At 43.6% G+C, this 21,631-nt stretch overlaps 1 protein-coding gene across 1 annotated transcript in view; it reads left to right on the forward strand.

The window, feature by feature from the left end:
- Positions 1-21,631, forward strand: part of dph1 (diphthamide biosynthesis 1) — a 146,967-nt gene that overhangs the window by 107,548 nt on the left and 17,788 nt on the right. The window contains 3 exon segments of the mRNA XM_029773206.1: positions 5,134-5,202; positions 11,726-11,882; positions 16,824-16,924. Coding sequence (XP_029629066.1) covers positions 5,134-5,202; positions 11,726-11,882; positions 16,824-16,924 — 327 coding nt within the window.

The raw sequence follows: 21,631 nt of genomic DNA on the forward strand, positions 1-21,631 counted from the left end.
GGAGAGACAGCCATTACAGGAAACAGCCTGGTCGCACGGGAGAGCAAAGCCGTGTGTGTGCCAGGGGTGGGTTTGTACTTCGCCCACTAATCTAAAGTGGAGTGTCTTTGATGTGTGTGTGGGGGCGGGTGGGGGTGAGATGGGAGAAATAATTGATTATCTTGACTGAGAATTAGCTCCCGGAGTCTCTCACCCTTTCTCTCCCCTCTCTCCTTCTCCCTCCCTCTCTCCCTCTCTCCTCATGTCAGTGGCTCTGAGGGGCAGCATACAACCAGCTCATACCTGAGTACAGAACAGTACACACCCTGGAAACGGGAAACCAGCAGGAGGCGTCAGTAATAATGGATAGAAATAAGGGCTGTTGAAGTATCATGGTCCATGGATTACATTTCGCTTCATTCATTTTAGTTTGCATATACCAGATTTGACATTTATGAATAGTTTGAAATATCTCTCAGTCACCTAAATGTTTAGGTCACCTAAATGTCACCTAAATGTTTGTCTCTTATTGTGTTCAAAAGTTTATTTGTAAAAGGGCATCGGAGGGACCTATTGCTGCGATATCTATTATGTAGATGTTGAAATGACTTCAGTTGAGTGTAGCTGGGACATTGTGGGATGAGGGATGGAATATTAGTCTCTGAGATGCCCTATGTCTTTAATACGTTATAGAATCTATATGATTCCAGTAATTGAGAAGTATGTTAAAATGGTTGAATGCTTTAGAACAGAGCAGCTATATGAATATCTGTAGTAGCAGATGCCCTCAGGTCTAATCCTGACTCCTGGCTCTCCTCTCTCAGACCCTGCTGCTAATGTCTGCAGACATTAAGAGCAGAATCGGAGTGTGTTGATGCATAATGCGGACATACAGGACGGTGTTCAAATCAAATCAAATGGATTTAAATAGCCCTTCTTACATCAGCTGATATCTCAAAGTGCTGTACAGAAACCCAGCCTAAAACCCCAAACAGCAAGCAATGCAGGTGTAGAAGCACGGTGGCTAGAAAAAACTCCCTACAAAGGCCGGAACCTAGGAAGAAACCTAGAGAGGAACCAGGCTATGATGGGTGCCCAGTCCTCTTCTGGCTGTGCCGGGTGGAGATTATAACAGAACATGGCCAAGATGTTCAAATGTTCATAAATGACCAGCATTGTCAAATAATAATAATCACAGTAGTTGTCGAGGGTGCAACAAGTCAGCACCTCAAGAGTAAATGTCAGTTGGCTTTTCATAGCCGATCATCGAGAGTATGTCTACCGCTCCTGCTGTCTCTAGAGAGTTGAAAACAGCAGGTCTGGGACAGGTAGCACGTCCGGTGAACAGGTCAGGGTTCCATAGCCGCAGGCAGAACAGTTGAAACTGGAGCAGCAGCACGGCCAGGTGGACAGGGGACAGCAAGGAGTCATCATGCCAGGTAGTCCTGAGGCATGGTCCTAGGGCTCAGATCCTCTGAGAGAGAGAGAAAGAAAGAAAGAGAGAATTAGAGAGAGCATACTTAAATTCACACAGGACACCGGATAAGACAGGAGAAATACTCCAGATATAACAGACTGACCCTAGCCCCCCGACACATAAACTACTGCAGCATAAGTACTGGAGGCTGAGACAGGAGAGGTCAGGAGACACTGTGGTCCCATCCGACGATACCCCCGGACAGGGCCAAGCAGGCAGGATATAACCCCACCCACTTTCCCAAAGCATAGCCCCCACACCACTAGAGGGATATCTTCAACCACCAACTTACCATCCTAAGACAAGGCCGAGTATAGCCCACAAAGATCTCCGCCACGACACAACCCAAGGGGGGGCGCCAACCCAGACAGGAAGACCAAGTCAGTGACTCAACCCACTCAAGTGACGCACCCCTCCTAGGGACGGCATGGAAGAACACCAGTAAGCCAGTGACTCAGCCCCTGTAATAGGGTTAGAGGCAGAGAATCCCAGTTGAGAGAGGGGAACCGGCCAGGCAGAGACAGCAAGGGCGGTTCGTTGCTCCAGAGTCTTTCCGTTCACCTTCACACTCCTGGGCCAGACTACACTCAATCATAGGTGTAGGGAGGCTAGCACTGGAGTAATATGATCACATTTTTTGGTTCTAGTCAGGATTCTAGCAGTCGTATTTTGCACTAACTGAAGTTTATTTAGTGCTTTATCTAGGTAGCTGGAAAGTAGAGCATTGCGGTAGTCTAACCTAGAAGTAACAAAAGCATGGATTAATTTTTCTGCATCATTTTTGGACAGAAAGTTTCAGATTTTTGCAATGTTACATAGATGGAAAAAAGCTGTCCTTGAAACAGTCTTGATATGTTCGTCAAAAGAGAGATCAGGGTCCAGAGTAACGCCGAGGTCCTTCAGTTTTATTTGAGACGACTGTACAACCATCAAGATTAATTGTCAGATTCAACAGAAGATCTCTTTGGTTCTTGGGACCTAGAACAAGCATCTCTGTTTTGTCCGAGTTTAAAAGTAGAACGTTTGCAGCCATGCACTTCCTTATGTCTGAAACACAGGCTTATAGCGAGGGCAATTTTGGAGCTTCACCATGTTTCATTGAAATGTACAGCTGTGTGTCATCCGCATAGCAGTGAAATTTAACATTATGTTTTCCAATGACATCCCCAAGAGGTAAAATATATAGTGAAAACAATAGTGGTCCTAAAACGGAACCTTGAGGAACACCGAAATTTACAGTTGATTTGTCAGAGGACAAACCATTCACAGAGACAAACTGATATCTTTCCTACAGATAAGATCTAAACCAGGCCAGAACTTGTCCGTGTAGACCAATGTGGGTTTCCAATCTCTCCAAAAGAATGTGGTGATCGATGGTATCAAAAGCAGCACTAAGATCTAGGAGCACGAGGACAGATGCAGAGCCTCAGTCTGATGCCATTAAAAGGTCATTTACCACCTTCACAAGTGCAGTCTGTTCACCATTATAGCACAGCATCACTCAGCTCACCTACAAAGGACAATGCAATATGAATGATAGGATAACAAAGGCCCTCACAGGAGTGCTATAGAGCGCTAACCTCTTAAAGCAGAGAAACACATACAGGGTGTGATGTTGAAAAGCAGGAGGCTCATTGTAGCCAGTGTGATTATAGAGGGACCTTGGATATTATTGAAAAGCAAGCACCCGGCACTCGGCACAATAGTCATCACTCGTCTTTAATTTTCTTCTTGGCTCACAATTACCCTGTTTTTACCCTGCTATACACACAAAGACACAGATGCACACGCGCTCACACACGAATACACATCCCCACACACACCATCTAGTCTCAGTGACTGAGTGTGTGCGTGTTTGTTCACCCAACCGCTATTGCTAATAAACCATCCACAACCGCCTGACTATGTGATAAATTGAAAATCTGAGGCCTGTGTTTTTTAAACCTAAGCTGTTTTTGTTTATAATTGCCAACATTTTGGTAGGCTATTTATAGTATGTTAGTCTGTTGATTTTAGTCTGTAATTAGATACATGCAGATTATCTAAATAAACCCTTGCTCACCAGAAAATGTCATACATCGATAGAATGAATGCTTCAATCTAGGTGAAATCTGTAAATGTCCAAATTACATCAGTTTGATAGATTTGAAGGGAATTAAATGCTGTGAAAAACGACCCAACATGTTTCTGACAAGATTTCAGATCACTTTTATGATACTGATAAAGATAACATCTTTACAGACGGTAAATAAATCATATTTCACCACTCCTGTTCCCAAATAAAAAGGAGTATAATTTTTCTGCAGGAGTTAATATTGTATTAGGCTATGTGAGAGAGAAAAAATCTTCGCCCCAAGGCAAAATTTGTAGAATTTCAGCAAACTTTGTTTAAAACTGCAACATTTTCTCTACAACCTATGGTAAAATGTGTAGAAAAGGCTAGGACCAGCACTGACTGATATGAGGGTATGGATGTACGCGATCCACTGCGGCCTCTCATGATGATTTCAGAACAGTATAGCTCCTTGACGTTCTGTATTTCAAGTCCCCATCTTGTGACTGTTGAATTTCTAGTCGGCACACAACATGTTTCCCAAACATTAGACTACTGTTCTGGCCCTCCCTTCTCTTTATTTTCAAATCTCCATTTTACAGCTTTTCTCTTATTTAATTCAACTCTGACAATGTCCTTTTTGCCTCAGTGGATCGATGTTAACTTTTTCTGCCCAGATTCCCAAAAGCATTTGGTGATTGCCGTGTATTTGGTGATTGCTGTGTATTTGGTGTCCGTACAGTTAGGCCCTAAAGCTTAGGCTTATATGCTAATGGCAGTTACAAATAATAATGAAAGAAAAACCTCAATGTAGCCTATAAATGTGAATTGCACAATAATTATACATTTATGGATTTTTTTATGCATCACTTTCTCTTTATTCAACCCACCCGCCCTTCATCCACACAATATTTCATGACCCTAAACCCAGATATAACCGCGGGGACTGCAGGTTATGAGTCAACCCGCGCACCACTAGTGCGTGGGTGTGTGTTATTTTGGGTGTGTGTCTATGCGTGCAGGCCTGCCTGTCTGTGTGGAGGGTAGTTGTGGCTCCTGGGGGTCCCTCTGGATGCTCACCCACAGCCTGTTCCACACACACTTTCCTAAATGCTGGCTAATTAGATCCTCTAATTGTCTGTCTCCCCTTGGGCCTCTGCGAACTCGCCACGGTAACAGAGGCCTGGACCCTTCACTCAGCCAATAGCAGGCCTCCTCCCAGAACACCCCCGGGATGATAATTATGTGTGTGCGTGCGCCCCTTGAACCCTGCCCCATCACTGGTCTCGGTGGGCCAACTAATAACACCCCTGGGTTAATTGAAAAGCCTGGTAGTGGATAAACAACATAGGGTCATCACAGGGGTGGTGTGTGGCAGTGTTCCTATACATCAGCAGCCCCTGGTCACACCTTGAACCCCTGAACCCCAGGCATAGGTCCTCTGAGACCACTTTGTTTCACCAGGAGAGAGGGGTGGGGGGTGGAGAGGAAGGAGAGATAGGGAGGGAGGGATGGAGAGAGAGAATTGTTGTTCCACAGCAGGTATGCAGGGAGTGTGTCTGTCTTACTGTGTTTGTATCTCTCTCATCCTGTGCCTCTGTGTGTGTTGTGTTTGTATTTATAGCTACCTGGGAGATGGCAGGTTCCACCTGGAGTCCATCATGATTGCCAACCCAGAGATACATGCCTACAGGTAAATAATAGCATACATATAATAACCCTTTACCTCCTTACAGTCGTTCCAATTGGCCTATAGGGCTAAATTGAAATATGTCTTACAGAAGAAATATGGAAAGCATATGTATAAGTTTGGAGATTATGGGGAAAATGATTAGACTAAAGGTGAGGACAAAACAATGAATCTGGAACAAGACTGAATCCAAACATTACACTGTTGATTTTATTGGTGTTTTACATCTACTGTACTTTTCGCAACATTTGTTGATAACGAAATGAGAAAATACTCTGGATACATTCAGTAACATGATAAGAATATTAATGGAACATTGGGGGCAGGTGCAACATAAGGGTCTGAGTGAGAGGACTAACTGGTGTCTCCAAGTGGCAACACACCTCTCCAGTCGACACAGTTCCTAAGTCATTTCAATGCACTTTTATGGCTCAAAGAAGAGTCTTCAACTATAAGGTGCTATTTTAAGCTCTCCTTGCTGTGCGGTTGAGGAACTAGAGCAAGCAGACTGGTCATTTTATTTGGAGCACAGCCCTGCATCCCTGCCTTTACACAATTACTGTTTACACATTCCAAAAATTGCCCATTATAAATTGCAATCTGGTCAGTTGGGCATGATTTGAACGCGTGTTTTATTGCCAACATGGCTAGCTAAGTTACAAAATATGATCTCACAGTGTTAGGCTTTCACAAGGCAATTCAGAGAAGCAGATCATAATTTTGGTGTGCATAGAATAGAGTCACGAGTGCATTCAGGTGCGTGTTCCCCGCCAAATGTCTTTACAATACCACAAACGGGCTCATTCTGTTCAGGACAACCCAGGGTATGACGCCATGTCATCTTGTATCTGTACATCAAGCATTGTGAATATGAACGTTGACACTGTATATTGCATGAGTTTTATGATATGGAAATGTGAAGTGCACATCTGGACTAACAGGTGTTTGGCTTGCTTCTATGACATCAAAGCGGCATTTGTTATAATCCTCAATGTCTCATCTTTCAAACTACATCGAGTCCTCTTTATTTACAGCATTTCCTTCTCTGACAACCAGAATGTACAAAAGTTGCCTAATTAGCGGGGGGGGGGGGGGGGGCAACTTCTTGTCGTGTGCGGTGCTCAAGTTCAGAATGGCTGTCAGTCAAAACCAATTCTGCGCTGTGAAGCGGAGACCTTGAGCTCTGACATGATGTATTGTATGTTACTGTACAGCCACTGCGTTCCAATTTAGGCGCTTATCAGCACTGTTCCCTCTAAGCTGCATGCAGTCCAGGGGAGCTGCACGGGCGAGTGGTAGCCCAAGACTGCCGCGCAGCTCCCCTGGACTGCCGAGCAGCTCCCCTGGACTGCCGCGCTGCTCTCTTCGACTGCCGTGCAGAGCACAGAAGAATATCAGCCCACGGAGAGAAGCACGAGATTGACCTTCACTCAACTTTCTAGAGTTTTCCCTGTTAGTTAACACTATCAACGTTTCCCTTCAATGTGGCATTTGTGATCGAATCAACGCAATATTAGCCACTTTCAATGCAACATACTGAAACAAAACTAACTATGCAAGAGATTATGTTGTCGGCAGAACACATCGGCGTAGGATTTCTATTGCGCAGGACTCGGTCCGTACTCTACACAGACAGGTGCGGCATAACCAATCAGAGCTGCAGTAGGTCTATATGCAAATACACCATTGCCATATATGTATCTGTGCCATTTACGTTGAACTGGACTGTGTTTACAACATGAGGGGTCGTGAATAGATGCAGTTGTTTTGAGATCAAAGCGAGAGCTGCGTGTAGCCAACTGTGCACATTTTGTTCATGTCCTTTGCTATTTGGTGGGTTATTAGCCCAGTTATTGATCATTTGTAGTCAGAAATAGAAGCATGATTGCTTTCTACAAGAGCACAAAATGTGTACATTTCTAGACGTCTTTAAAAAGCCAGTCAGGTAAAGAGCTTTTTTTGGTCTTAAAGAGGCAGTGTTGTATTTTGAGACAGGCTTAAATAAGCTAAGTAGCCAATAGGCAGAGGGTAGCATAATTTGTCTGATTCTCTGTAATAATGGTATGGGATTAATAATGCATTTTATTTTGTAAAGTGGTTTCTTGCATCAAACAACACAACAACATTTTCAGTCACCTCCTTGTCTGAAGGACAAGTGGATAAACAGGTTAATGTCAAGCCCTGCATGTTTGTTTCAAAAGTCTCATAGAATGTAGGCCTACATTGAACACCACACATTGGCTGCTACTGTAGGCTGAATGATAGAACAGCTATTTCCATGTTAAAATGTTATGGTATGCATTTTCTCCATTGTTTTTGATGGTAGGCCACTCTGGTAGGCCTACATTATGATCAAATAGCCACAGTAGCCTACATGACCTCTGTTAAAACTGTAACTTAAAGCAGGTAGAGCCTCAGTGTTCACAGTAAACACACTGGAAGTCACACAGAATTATCACAACGTTCAAGTTTTCACTCTGCAGACCTGAAATTTGCTTAGTTCCTGGAAAACATTTGGTGGGAACATTGCAAATGTATCTGAAATAAATGGTGGGAATTTTTGCAAATGTATCAGAAATAAAAAAAAACATGCATACCTTATTTACATACAGTACCTGTCAAAAGTTTGGACACACCTACTCATTCCAGTGTTTTTCTTAATTTTTTACTATTTTCTATGAAATAACACATATGGAATCACGTAGTAACCAAAAACGTGTTAAACAAATCAAAATATATTTTAAGTTCTTCAAAGTAGCCACCCTTTGCCTTGATGACAGCTTTGCAAACTCTTGGTATTCTCTTAACCAGCTTCATGAGTAATGCTTTTCCAACCATCTTGAAGGAGTTCCCACACATGCTGAGCACTTGTTGACTGCTTTTCCTTCACTCTGCAGTCCAACTCATCCCAAACCATCTCAATTGGGTTGAGGTTGGGTGATTGTGGAGGCCAGGTCATCTGATGCAGCACTCGTCACTCTCCTTGGTCAAATAGCCCTTACACAGCCTGGAGGTGTGTTTTGGGTCATTGTCCAGTTGAAAAACAAATGATAGTCCCACTAAGCGCAAACCAGATGGGATGGCGTATCACTGCAGAATGCTGTGGTTGCCGTGCTGGTTAAGTGTGCCTTGAATTCCTCCTCCATGCTTCACGGTGGGAACCACACATGCGGAGATCATCCGCTCACTTACTCTGCGTCTCACAAAGTCATGGTGGTTGCAACCAAAAATCTCTAATTTGTACTCATCAGTCAAAATGACAGATTTCCACCGGTTTAATGTCCATTGCTCGTGTTTCTTGGCCCAAGCAAGTCTCTTCTTATTATTGGTGTGCTTTAGTAGTGGTTTCTTTGCAGCAATTTAACCATGAAGGCCTGATTCAAGTAGTCTCCTCTGAACAGTTGATGTTGAGATGTGTCTGTTACCTGAACTCTGTGAAGAATTTAGTTGGGCTGCATTCTGAGGTGCTGTTAACTCTAATGAACTTATCCTCTGCAGCAGAGGTAAGTCTCGGTCTTTCCTGTGGCGGTCCTCATAAGAGCCAATTTCATCATAGAGCTTGATTGTTTTTGTGACTGCACATGAAGAAACTTTAAAAGTTCTTTACATTTTCCAGATTGACTGACCTTCATGTCTTAAAGTAATGATGGACTGTCTTTTCTCTTTGCATATTTGAGCTGTTCTTGCCATAATATGGACTTGGTTTTTTACCAAATAGGGCTATCTTCTGTATACCACACCTGCCTTGTCACAACGCAACTGATTGGCTAAAACACATTAAGAAGGAAAGAAGTTCAACAAATTAACTTTTAACAAGGCACACCTGTTAATTGAAATGCATTCCAGGTGACTACCTCATGAAGCTGGTTTAGAGAATGCCAGGAGTGTGCAAAGCTGTCATCAAGGCAACGGGTGGCTACTTTGAAGAATCTAAAATATATTTTGATTTGTTTAACACTTTTTTGGTTACTACATGATTCCATATGTGTTATTTCATAGTTTTGATGTCTTCACTATTCTACAATGTAGGAAATAGTCAAATGAAAGAAAAACCCTTGAATGAGTAGGTGTCCAAACTTTTGACTGGTACTGTAAGTGTTCCGACTCTTTGCTATGAGACTCAACTCGCCCGGCCAAACTGAACAATCGGGGGTGAAGGGCCTTGGTCAGAGGGGACCAATAACCCGATGGTCACTCTGACAGAGCTCTAGAGTTCCTCTGGAGATGGTTGTCCTTCTGGAAGGTTCTCCCATCTCTGCAGCACACCACAAATCAGGCCATTGCCAGACGGAAGCCCCTCCTCAGCCACCTAAAGGACTCTCAGACCATGAGAAACAAGATTCTCTGATCTGATGAAACCAAGATTGAACTATTTAGCCTGAATGCCAAGTCTGGAGGAAACCTGGCACCATCCCTACGGTGAAGCATGGTGGTGGCAGCATCATGCTGTGGGGATGTTTTTCAGCGGCCGGGACTGGGAGTATCAAAATTAAAATAAACTATCATTTTATTTGTCACGTGTCGAATACAACAGGTGTAGTTGACTTTACAGTGAAAAGCTTACTTATAAGCCCTTAACCAACAATGCAGTTTTAAGAAAAATAAGTGTTAAAGTATTTACAAAAATAAACTGAAGAAAAAATAAATAAAATGATAAGTAGAAAAATAACAAATAATTAAGGTGCAATAATGTAATAATATAACAGTAGCGAGGCTATATACAGGGGGTACCGGTACAGAGTCAATGGGCGGGGGAACAGGTTATTCAAGGTAATTGAGTTAATATGTACATGTAGGTAGAGGTACAGGGACTATGCATGGGTAATAAACAGAGAGTAGCAGCAGTGTAAAAATGGGGGTGGGGGGAATGCAAATAGTCTGAGTTGCCATTTGATTAGCTGTTCAGGAGTCTTATAGCTTGGGGGTAGAATCTGTTAAGATGCCTTTTGGACCTAGACTTGGCACTTCGGTACCGCTTGCCGTGTGGTAACAGAGAGAACAGTCTATGACTAGAGTGTCTGGCGTCGTTGCCAATTTTTAGGGCCTTTCTCTGACACCGCCTGGTATAGAGGTCCTGGATGGCAGGAAGCTTGGCCCCGGTGATGATCTTGGCCGTATGTAGTGACTTGCGATCGGAGGAGAAGCAGTTGCCATACCAGGCGGTGATGCAACCAGTCAGGATGCTCTCGGTGGTGCAGCTGTAGAGCTTTTTGAGGATCTGAGGACCCATGCCAAATCTTTTCAGTCTCCTGAGGGGGAATAGGCTTTGTCGTGCCCTCTTCACGTCTGTCTTGGTGTGCTTGGACCATGTTAGTTTGTTGGTGATGTGGACACCAAGGAACTTGAAGCTCTCAACCTGCTCCGCAACAGCCCCGTCGATGAGATTGGGGGTGTGCCCTCCTTTTTCCTGTAGTCCACATCATCTCCTTTGTCTTGATCCTGTTGAGGGAGAGGTTGTTGTCCTGGCACCACTGTCTCATTGTTGTCGGTGATCAGGCCTACCACTATTGTGTCGTCGACTAGTCAGGATCGAGGGAAAGATGAACGGAGCAAAGTACAGAGAGAGACTTTATAAAAAACCTGCTCCAGAGCGCTCAGGATGTCAGACTGGGGAGACAATCCTAAGCACACAGCCAATACAATGCAGGAGTGGCTTTGGAACAAGTCTCTGAATGTTCTTGAGTGGCCCAGCCAGAGCCCAAACTTGAACCCGATCTAGCATCTCTGGAGAGAGCTTAAAATAGCTGTGCAGCGACGCTCCCCATCCAACCTGACAGAGCTTGAGAGGATCTGCAGAGAAGAATGGGGGAAACTCCCTAAATACAGGTGTTCCAACCTTGTAGCGTCATACCCAAGAAGGCAGAAGGTTGTTATTGCAGCCAAAGGTGCTTCAACAAAGTACTGAGTACCTATGTATATGTGATATTTCAGTTTATTTTTAATACATTTGCAAAAATGTCTAAAAACTTGTTTTTGCTTTGTAAATATGGGGTATTGTGTGTAGATTGATGAAAAAAAAAACATTTCATTAATTTTAGAATAAGGCTGTAACAAAATGTGGAAAGAAATCAAGGGGTCTGAATACTTTCCGAAAGGACTGTATACAGGAGTGATGTGGTTCACCTTGTAGGAGGTTGTCATTATGGTGTCATTGCCACTCAGCTGTATTGGTGGGAAACTATTTATATGAGATGGTGTTTGTTGTATACATGTATGCACTACTGCCCTCCTCTCGGTCTCTAATAAACAACATGATCATCTCAAGATGTGCTGAGCTGAGCTCTCCTGGTAGAGAGAGAAAGATTTGTTTCTCTAAAATGCCTCTTTTCTCTCAGATAACTGCCTTAATACTTGATGGATTTTCATGATTGGATTTTCTCTTGCGCTTCTATCCTCGAGGTAGATACCAGTTGTGAACAATACACGCTGATGTGCATGTTTTGTGTGTTTGTGTATGATTGCAAATGCCTGTGCTTTTGTGTGTATGTCTGTGTGCTCGTGTGCTTGTGTGTATGTGTGTGTTTAGGTACGACCCGTACAGTAAGATATTCTCCAGGGAGTACTATGACCATGAAGCCATGCGGTCCATCCGGCTCCAGGCCATCGACAAGGCTCGCTCTGCCCAGAGATGGGGCCTGATCCTGTGCACGCTGGGCTGGCAGGACAACCCTAAGGTCATGGAGGTATGAGCCTGCATCTCGGAGATCTCATACTTATCCTGATTCTACCCCTCCCTCACACCCTGAGACATTCACTTATGCAATAATGTGTAATACATTTTGTGGGGCACAGCTTCTCTTCGTTACTCAGACAAGCAGCTAAATGCACCTGTGGAGACTATAGTTTAAAGCCAAACCTCACCCCTCCAACAGTTGGCATTTGGATGTTCTGTGCGCGTGTGCCTGGGGTTCTTAATCGGTCCTACATGGGGGGGTTATTGAATCCCATTCTAGCCTGCTCTCAAGCCCTCTTCTTCCCCCCTCCTTCCTCCTCTCAGCACTCTTCTCTTTGTTCTCTCCTCCGTTTGATCTGCCCGCTTCTTGTTTTCCTCTCATGCGTTGTGTTTGACTTTGTTTGGGATTCTTCCTCCACGTCCTCGCCTCATCCTTTTCTCTAATTGGTATGCTGGAAGGAAGAGACGGGGGGGTGAGACTGAGAGAATCATAGCGTTCTCTGGCATCTCTCCTCTCCTCTTGCTGTCAGATTATATTTTAAAACCAAACCTTTTCCCCACAATTTTCAAACCTGTATGAAAACCTCTTCTCTTATCCACATACAGTAGTCAGACAGAGAGATTAAGATATTCCAAAATAATGTCGTTTTTTTACAGAGCTGGATTTGAATCTGTCCCACTGGTTCTACCCCTCGTTGGGTCACTGTGTAGATGAAGTGGTTGAGTTGTGTGATAGGCCTTTTGTCTGGACAGGACTGGATAATCTCAGATAACAACCCAGGCTGTCATAGTAAAGGGTGAGAACTAACCCACTAGGGAACGGAGGATCACAGTGTAGCTGGCTGCAGAGGTCTGGCTGCAGAGGTCTGGCTGCAGAGGTTTACCTCTCTCTATACTAACCATTAGAGGATCTTTTTGAAGTCGACGTTCTGAGGGGAAAAACATCCACTCACCTTTTAATGCACTGCGTGTGTGTCTTGACTCTCTGTGGTAACACTTTTGGTCCAGCGGGCCCTCTTCAAAGACGTTCACCAACACAGAAGGAAGTTCAGTCCCAGAACTGGCTCAACGCTTTTATCTAGTGATGTTATTGTGTGGTTATGTGTTTTATCTAGTGATGTTATTGGGTGGTGATGTGTTTTATCTAGTGATGTTATTGGGTGGTGATGTGTTTTATCTAGTGATGTTATTGGGTGGTGATGTGATTTATCTAGTGATGTTATTGGGTGGGGATGTGTTTTATCTAGTGATGTTATTGGGTGGTGATGTGATTTATCTAGTGATGTTATTGGGTGGGGATGTGTTTTATCTAGTGATGTTATTGGGTGGGGATGTGTTTTATCTAGTGATGTTATTGGGTGGTGATGTGTTTTATCTAGTGATGTTATTGGGTGGTGATGTGTTTTATCTAGTGATGTTATTGGGTGGTGATGTGTTTTATCTAGTGATGTTATTAGGTGGTGATGTGTTTTATCTAGTGATGTTATTGGGTGGTGATGTGTTTTATCTAGTGATGTTATTGGGTGGTGATGTGTTTTATCTAGTGATGTTATTGGGTGGTGATGTGTTTTATCTAGTGATGTTATTGGGTGGTGATGTGTTTTGGGTGGTGATGTTATTGGGTGGGGATGTGTTTTATCTAGTGATGTTAATGGGTGGGGAAGTGTTTTATCTAGTGATGTTATTGGGTGGTGATGTGTTTTATCTGGTGATGTTATTGTGTGGTGATGTGTTTTATCTGGTGATGTTATTGGGTGGTGATGTGTTTTATCTAGTGATGTTATTGGGTGGTGATGTGTTTTATCTAGTGATGTTATTGTGTGGTGATGTGTTTTATCTGGTGATGTTATTGGGTGGTGATGTGTTTTATCTAGTGATGTTATTGGGTGGTGATGTGTTTTATCTAGTGATGTTATTGGGTGGTGATGTGTTTTATCTGGTGATGTTATTGGGTGGTGATGTGTTTTATCTAGTGATGTTATTGGGTGGTGATGTGTTTTATCTAGTGATGTTATTGTGTGGTGATGTGTTTTATCTGGTGATGTTATTGGGTGGTGATGTGTTTTATCTAGTGATGTTATTGGGTGGTGATGTGTTTTATCTAGTGATGTTATTGGGTGGTGATGTGTTTTATCTAGTGATGTTATTGGGTGGTGATGTGTTTTATCTAGTGATGTTATTGGGTGGTGATGTGTTTTATCTAGTGATGTTATTGGGTGGTGATGTTTTATCTAGTGATGTTATTGGGTGGTTATGTGTTTTATCTAGTGATGTTATTGGGTGGTGATGTGTTTTATCTAGTGATGTTAATGGGTGGGGAAGTGTTTTATCTAGTGATGTTATTGGGTGGGGATGTGTTTTATCTAGTGATGTTATTGGGTGGTGATGTGTTTTATCTAGTGATGTTATTGGGTGGTTATGTGTTTTATCTGGTGATGTTATTGGGTGGTGATGTGTTTTATCTAGTGATGTTATTGGGTGGTTATGTGTTTTATCTAGTGATGTTATTGGGTGATTATGTGTTTTATCTTGTGATGTTATTGGGTGGTGATGTGCTTTATCTAGTGATGTTATTGGGTGGTGATGTGTTTTATCTAGTGATGTTATTGGGTGGTGATGTTATTGGGTGGTGATGTGTTTTATCTAGTGATGTTATTGGGTGGTGATGTGTTTTATCTAGTGATGTTATTGGGTGGTGATGTGTTTTGGGTGGTGATGTTATTGGGTGGTGATGTGTTTTATCTAGTGATGTTATTGGGTGGTGATGTGTTTTATCTAGTGATGTTATTGGGTGGGGATGTGTTTTATCTAGTGATGTTAATGGGTGGGGATGTGTTTTATCTAGTGATGTTATTGGGTGGGGATGTGTTTTATCTAGTGATGTTAATGGGTCTGGATGTGTTTTATCTAGTGATGTTATTGGGTGGTGATGTGTTTTATCTAGTGATGTTATTGGGTGGTGATGTGTTTTATCTAGTGATGTTATTGGGTGGTGATGTTATTGGGTGGTGATGTGTTTTATCTAGTGATGTTATTGGGTGGTGATGTGTTTTATCTAGTGATGTTAATGGGTGGGGATGTGTTTTATCTAGTGATGTTATTGGGTGGTGATGTGTTTTATCTAGTGATGTTATTGGGTGGGGATGTGTTTTATCTAGTGATGTTATTGGGTGGTGATGTGTTTTATCTAGTGATGTTATTGGGTGGTGATGTTATTGGGTGGTGATGTGTTTTATCTAGTGATGTAATTGGGTGGTGATGTGTTTTATCTGGTGATGTTATTGGGTGGTGATGTTTTATCTAGTGATGTTATTGGGTGGTGATGTGTTTTATCTAGTGATGTTATTGGGTGGTGATGTGTTTTATCTAGTGATGTTATTGGGTGGTGATGTGTTTTATCTAGTGATGTTATTGGGTGGTGATGTGTTTTATCTAGTGATGTTATTGGGTGGTGATGTGTTTTATCTGGTGATGTTATTGGGTGGTGATGTTTTATCTAGTGATGTTATTGGGTGGTGATGTGTTTTATCTAGTGATGTTATTGGGTGGTGATGTGTTTTATCTAGTGATGTTATTGGGTGGTGATGTGTTTTATCTAGTGATGTTATTGGGTGGTGATGTGTTTTATCTAGTGATGTTATTGGGTGGTGATGTGTTTTATCTAGTGATGTTATTGGGTGGTGATGTGTTTTATCTAGTGATGTTATTGGGTGGTGATGTGTTTTATCTAGTGATGTTATTGGGTGGTGATGTGTTTTATCTAGTGATGTTATTGGGTGGTGATGTGTTTTATCTAGTGATGTCATTGGGTGGTGATGTGTTTTATCTAGTGATGTTATTGGGTGGTGATGTGTTTTATCTAGTGATGTTATTAGGTGGTGATGTTATTGGGTGGTGATGTGTTTTGGGTGGTGATGTTATTGGGTGGTGATGTGTTTTATCTAGTGATGTTATTGGGTGGGGATGTGTTTTATCTAGTGATGTTATTGGGTGGTGATGCTATTGGGTGGTGATGTGTTTTATCTAGTGATGTTATTGGGTGGTGATGTGTTTTATCTAGTGATGTTATTGGGTGGTGATGTGTTTTATCTGGTGATGTTATTGGGTGGTGATGTGTTTTATCTAGTGATGTTATTGGGTGGTGATGTGTTTTATCTAGTGATGTTATTGGGTGGTGATGTGTTTTATCTAGTGATGTTATTGGGTGGTGATGTGTTTTGGGTGGTGATGCTATTGGGTGGTGATGTGTTTTATCTAGTGATGTTATTGGGTGGTGATGTGTTTTATCTGGTGATGTTATTGGGTGGTGATGTGCTTTATCTAGTGATGTTATTGGGTGGTGATGTGTTTTATCTAGTGATGTTATTGGGTGGTGATGTTATTGGGTGGTGATGTGTTTTATCTAGTGATGTTATTGGGTGGTGATGTTATTGGGTGGTGATGTGCTTTATCTAGTGATGTTATTGGGTGGTGATGTGTTTTATCTAGTGATGTTATTGGGTGGTGATGTGCTTTATCTAGTGATGTTATTGGGTGTTTTTCTCCAGTGTTGCTGGGCTCCGTCATTGAGAGCCAGTTGGGTTAATTAGCCATATTCTAATTATTAGCTGTTTAACTAAGAAACACTAGACTTTGGGGCTCTAAAGGACCTGTGAAGGACCCTCCACTGGAACAGCAGAACATCTATCGAAAGGGAGGAGGAGTGGGGGTGTGTGTCGTTGAGTGTCTGAGTGTAGTAGTAGTATAGGCAGGCAACACAGCCAGGTCCCTTGTGAGTCCAAGACCTGCACAAACACACACTTGTTCTCCATGTGGACTCGGCACAAAGCTAATGTGACCATCCTCTCCCTCTCTACGTCCTCCTACTCTCATTACTGCCTCACTCTTTGTATTTCTCTCCCTCCCTCTCTCTCTCTCTCTCTCTCTCTCTCACTTTCTCTCTCCATTATAGCACCTGGAATCCAAGCTTGAGTCTCATGGCAAGTCCTTCACTCGAGTGCTGCTGTCTGAGATTTTCCCCAGCAAGCTGGACCTGATGGCAGAAGTGGATGCGTGAGTCTACAGCACACACACACACATGCCCACACACACATGCATACACGCATACGCACACACACACGCTCACACACACATGCACACACGCTCACACACACACGCACACACACACACACACACACACACACACACACACACACACACACACACACACACACACACACACACACACACACACACACACACACACACACACACAGTGAAAGGCTCTCTGTTATCCAGCGAGGCACAGTCATAAATGTCTTTAATAGAAAACTCCAAAAGTTTCTTAAGTGAAATGTCAACCGCTCGTGCTTCAAGCTCCAGTTGCTTTTGTTTTCTATGACTGTCTGGCAGAAAGAAGGAAAGGAGGAGTGTGTATTTGTATATTTGAGACACAAATACACACATTCTCCACAGTCCACACACTCAGCAGATTGGCCTCTCACTGTGGAGTAATGAGTAGTGCGGTGTGTGAGGGAGGAGTGGGTGAAGGAGGGACAGAAGGTCTGAAAGAGATGGAGAGATAGGAGGGAGAGAGATCGGGGACGCGGAGGTAGTTGAGGAGGTTGTGTTGAAACGGGAGAGAGCATGATAAAATGAGGTGTTTGCTGCTCTTGTTTTTTTGGCTCTGATCTGATCTCACCACTCCAAGGCAGTTACACACAACAGTGAATTCATAAGCCCGGCACGACTCAAACCGGCAAATTATTCACACCCCTCACCCAAGGCGATTCACAGGCACCTGTTTAGACAGCTCAGTGGCCGCAGATGAAGTACTCGGGGAGGGAAGGACAATAAGTGCTTTTGAAATGCAGAGAGCTGCCAGAGTGGGGTCGCTCAGTCAGTAGTTAGAGTGGTGTGACAGGGCTGACCGGCGTCATGGCTCTGACAGACGTCACAGCACAGACACAAAGTTCATGATCTCACAGGGTTGACCTAGCAGGGATGACTCAAAAGGGCTCGCAGTCAGTACATAGTCATCCCTTTCGTTTCAGCCATATGACACCAAAGGGCGGACTGGCATCGCAGTGATGACATTAATAAAGGAATTCTGTTGCAGGGAAGGCGTGATAGGAATGACGGCTGACATTACAGGGCTTATCTCAGTGCTACAAGGCTCTCAGCAGGACCCCAGGTAATGAGACTGGTCCTGAGGTGGCTCTGCAGAGGTGTTAGAGGGCCAGTAATGGCCTGATCAGAAATACCCATTTCAGACAGAAGATGCGGTATATTACATGTAAAAAATAAATATAAGGAAATGTTTATATGACCCCCTTTCAAACATCCCCTTATTTACCACTATCTTGCAGGTATACCCCTTTTATACAACTGGCAAATTGGGAGGGGCGTGTTGTCATAACCTAGAGGCTGTTTGCATTGCAAATTAGAGAGGTGTTAAACAATGTGAGGTGTTAAGGCATTTACACAGACCTGACACCTGTGTTTTGATTACAGTGTCTGTGAAAATGCAGGAGTCATGACTAAGTCTTTAAGTGGCAGGTTAAAAGAAGCAGGCGTGGTACATTAGTGGGGTCTTTGTCTGTGTATGAGAGGGCTAGAAGTGACTAGGGGGGGTGTTAGTTAGGTGTATGAGATTTGCCTACCTAAAAAAGTCAATCTGGAATGGTCAGCAAGATGAGTGGGATTGGCCCACAGCAGGAGATGACTAGCCTAGACAGATACTTTAACCACTGGACTAACTAACTCAGTGTTGGTTGTGATTTTCTGAACTTTATTCTATTTAGCCTACCAGTATTTGGAATTAGTTTTGGTGGAGAGTTTCTACCTCCATTGATTCCTGCGTTAGACAAAAACACAAACACCCTGAAGGAGACAGAAATAGGAAGTTTGGTTTGTGTCCTGATCCCACATTGGGGACAGTGCTTACCTGTGGGCACAGAATCAAAGGCAGCACAGTCTGGCTGCGGAGAGGAGTGCAGAAAGAGAAGAGAGGGAGAGAGGGAAGGTGTACTAGCCCACACAGTGCAGCAGAGAGGGTCCACCCCCCAGCCTTTCTCTCCCATTAGTGACACACCACACACACTTCGACATACAGAGAAACCATTAGCAAACACTTTAAAGTGTGTAATTAGACTGTCCCCAGGCTGGTTTTGAACCGTTGTGTAGTTATATGGCACACACACACACACACACACACACACACACACACACACACACACACACACACACACACACACACACACACACACACACACACACACACACACACTTATATCAACTGGATCGCAAATACATTGCAATGTCTAATGCCATTTTACCGCAAATCATCTGCATTTCCTTTTCATCCATATGCCAATCAACGTTCCTGTTTTAATCTTTTTTATTTTATTCAAGTGACTCACTCTAGTCCATTGTCCTGAGATATCGAGAGAAGAGGTTAATTGTTTTTGCCTGTCTTGGTTCAGGCTGCTAGAATAATTGAAAGGCAGCAGCCTTATAGGTGGAGGAAGGTCTGCCTAAGCGTGCATCACAAATGTCACCCTATTCCCTATATTGTGCACTACTTTTGACAAGAGCCGTTTGCTGTAAAGGGAATAGGGTGTCATTTGGGATGCATGCTAACTGTTACTGGGGCTAATGGAGCAGAGAAGCTAATGTAGCAGGGTGTGGACAGGGCCTTAGTTCACACTGGGAACACTGGGGAACCCTTCAGGTCCTGTGGTCACCTCAACCCTGCTCGTCCCTGACTGCCTCCCAAATGGCTCCCTATTTGGTGTACTACTTTTGACCAGGGCCTCTAGAGCACTATATAGGGAAAAGGTGCCATTTGGGATGCAAGCTCTGTGTGGCACCCCCCTTCTCTCTAATTAGGTCTGCTTCTGAGGCTATCCTCCCTCTACCCCAGCTCACTGCAGGGTCCCCCATTCACAGAGAGTCATCAGGATTCTATTCACTTACTGATGGTCTTCTTCACAGGGCATGACTTGAGGCATCAGCATGGCACCCTGCTCTCCTTCCTGTTCCCCTACACCCAGAGGACTGCTAGGAAATGGACAGGGGAAATGGTGACACGTTCAGAGGCAGCGGCTGTAGTAGATAGACGTAAAATGGCGCCGACAGAGAGGGCTGCCTCGTTTCTAGTACTTAGGAAAATCTGCAGTATTTTGTTTTATTATGTATTATTTCTTACATTGTTAGCCCAGAAAATCTTAAGTGCTATTACATACAGCCAGGAAGAACTATTAGATATCAGAGTGGCGTCAACTTACCAGCACTACGACCAGGAATATGACTTTCCCGAAGCGGATCCTTTGTCCGAACTACTCAGGGCATTTGAACTGATTCCAGAGGCTGACCCAAAACAATGCCGCCGGAGAAGAGGTAGATGGAGCGGTCTTCTGGTCAGGCTTCGGAGGCGCGCACACCACTCACCGCTTCCGAGTATATTACTCGCTAATGTCCAGTCTCTAGATAACAAGGAAGATGAAATTAGGGCAAGAGTTGCTTTCTAGAGAGACATCAGGGATTGTAACATACTCTGTTTCATGGAAGCATGGCTCACTCGGGATAAGCTCTCGGAGTCGATACAGCCACCGGGATTCTCTGTACGTCGCACCGACGGGAATAAATATCTCTCCAGGAAATAGAAGGGCAGGGGTGTATGTTTCATGATTAACGACTTATGGTGTAATTGTAACAACATACAGGAACTCAAGTCCTTGGTTCACCTGACCTAGAATTCCTCACAATCAAATGCCGTCCGTATTATCTCCCAAGAGAATTATCCGCTGTTATTGTCACAGCTGTGTATATCCCCCCCTCAAGCCGATACCACGACGGCCCTCAAGGAACTTCACTGGACTTTATGCAAACTGGAAACCATATATCCTGAGGCAGCATTTATTGTGGCTGGGGATTTTAACAAAGCAAATTTGAGAACAAGGTACCTAAATTCTATCAGCATATTGACTGTAGTACTTGAGCTCGCAAAACTCTGGATCACTATATAACTTCCGCGATGCATACAAGGCCCTCCCCCGCCCTCCTTTTGGCAAATCTGACCACGACTCCATTTTTCTCCTTCCTTCCAATAAGCAGAAACTCAAACAGGATGTACTCGTGTTAAGAACTATTCAACGCTGGTCTGACCAATCGGAATCCACGCTTCAAGATTGTTTTGATCACGCCAACTGGGACATGTTCCGGGTAGCCTCAGAGAATAATATCAATGTATACGCTGATTCGGTGAGTGAGTTTATATGGAAGTGCATAGGAGATGTTGTACCCACTGTGACTATTAAAACCTACCCTAACCAGAAACCGTGGATAGATGGCAGCATTTGTGCAAAACTGAAAGCGCGAACCACCGCATTTAACCATGGAAAGGTGACTGGGATTATAGCCAAATACAATATTCCCTCCGCAAGGCAATCAAACAAGTGAAATGTCAGTATAGAGACAAAGTGGAGTCGCAATTCAACGGCTCAGACACAAGATGTATGTGGCAGGGTCTACAGACAATCACAGACTACAAAAGGGAAACCAGCTACGTCACGGACACCAGCGTCTTGCTTCCAAACTAAACACCTTCTTTGCTCGCTTTGAGGATAGCACAGTGCCACCGAAGATACCCGCTACCAAGTACTGTGGACTCTCCTTCTCCGTGGCGTACACATCATGGACCAGCTGAAATGGTCCACCCACACAGACAGCGTGGTGAAGAAGGCGCAACGGTGCCTCTTCAACCTCAGGAGGCTGAAG

Source organism: Salmo trutta, chromosome 13, assembly GCF_901001165.1.
Source record: "Salmo trutta chromosome 13, fSalTru1.1, whole genome shotgun sequence".
NCBI classification, from domain to species: Eukaryota; Metazoa; Chordata; class Actinopteri; order Salmoniformes; family Salmonidae; genus Salmo; species Salmo trutta.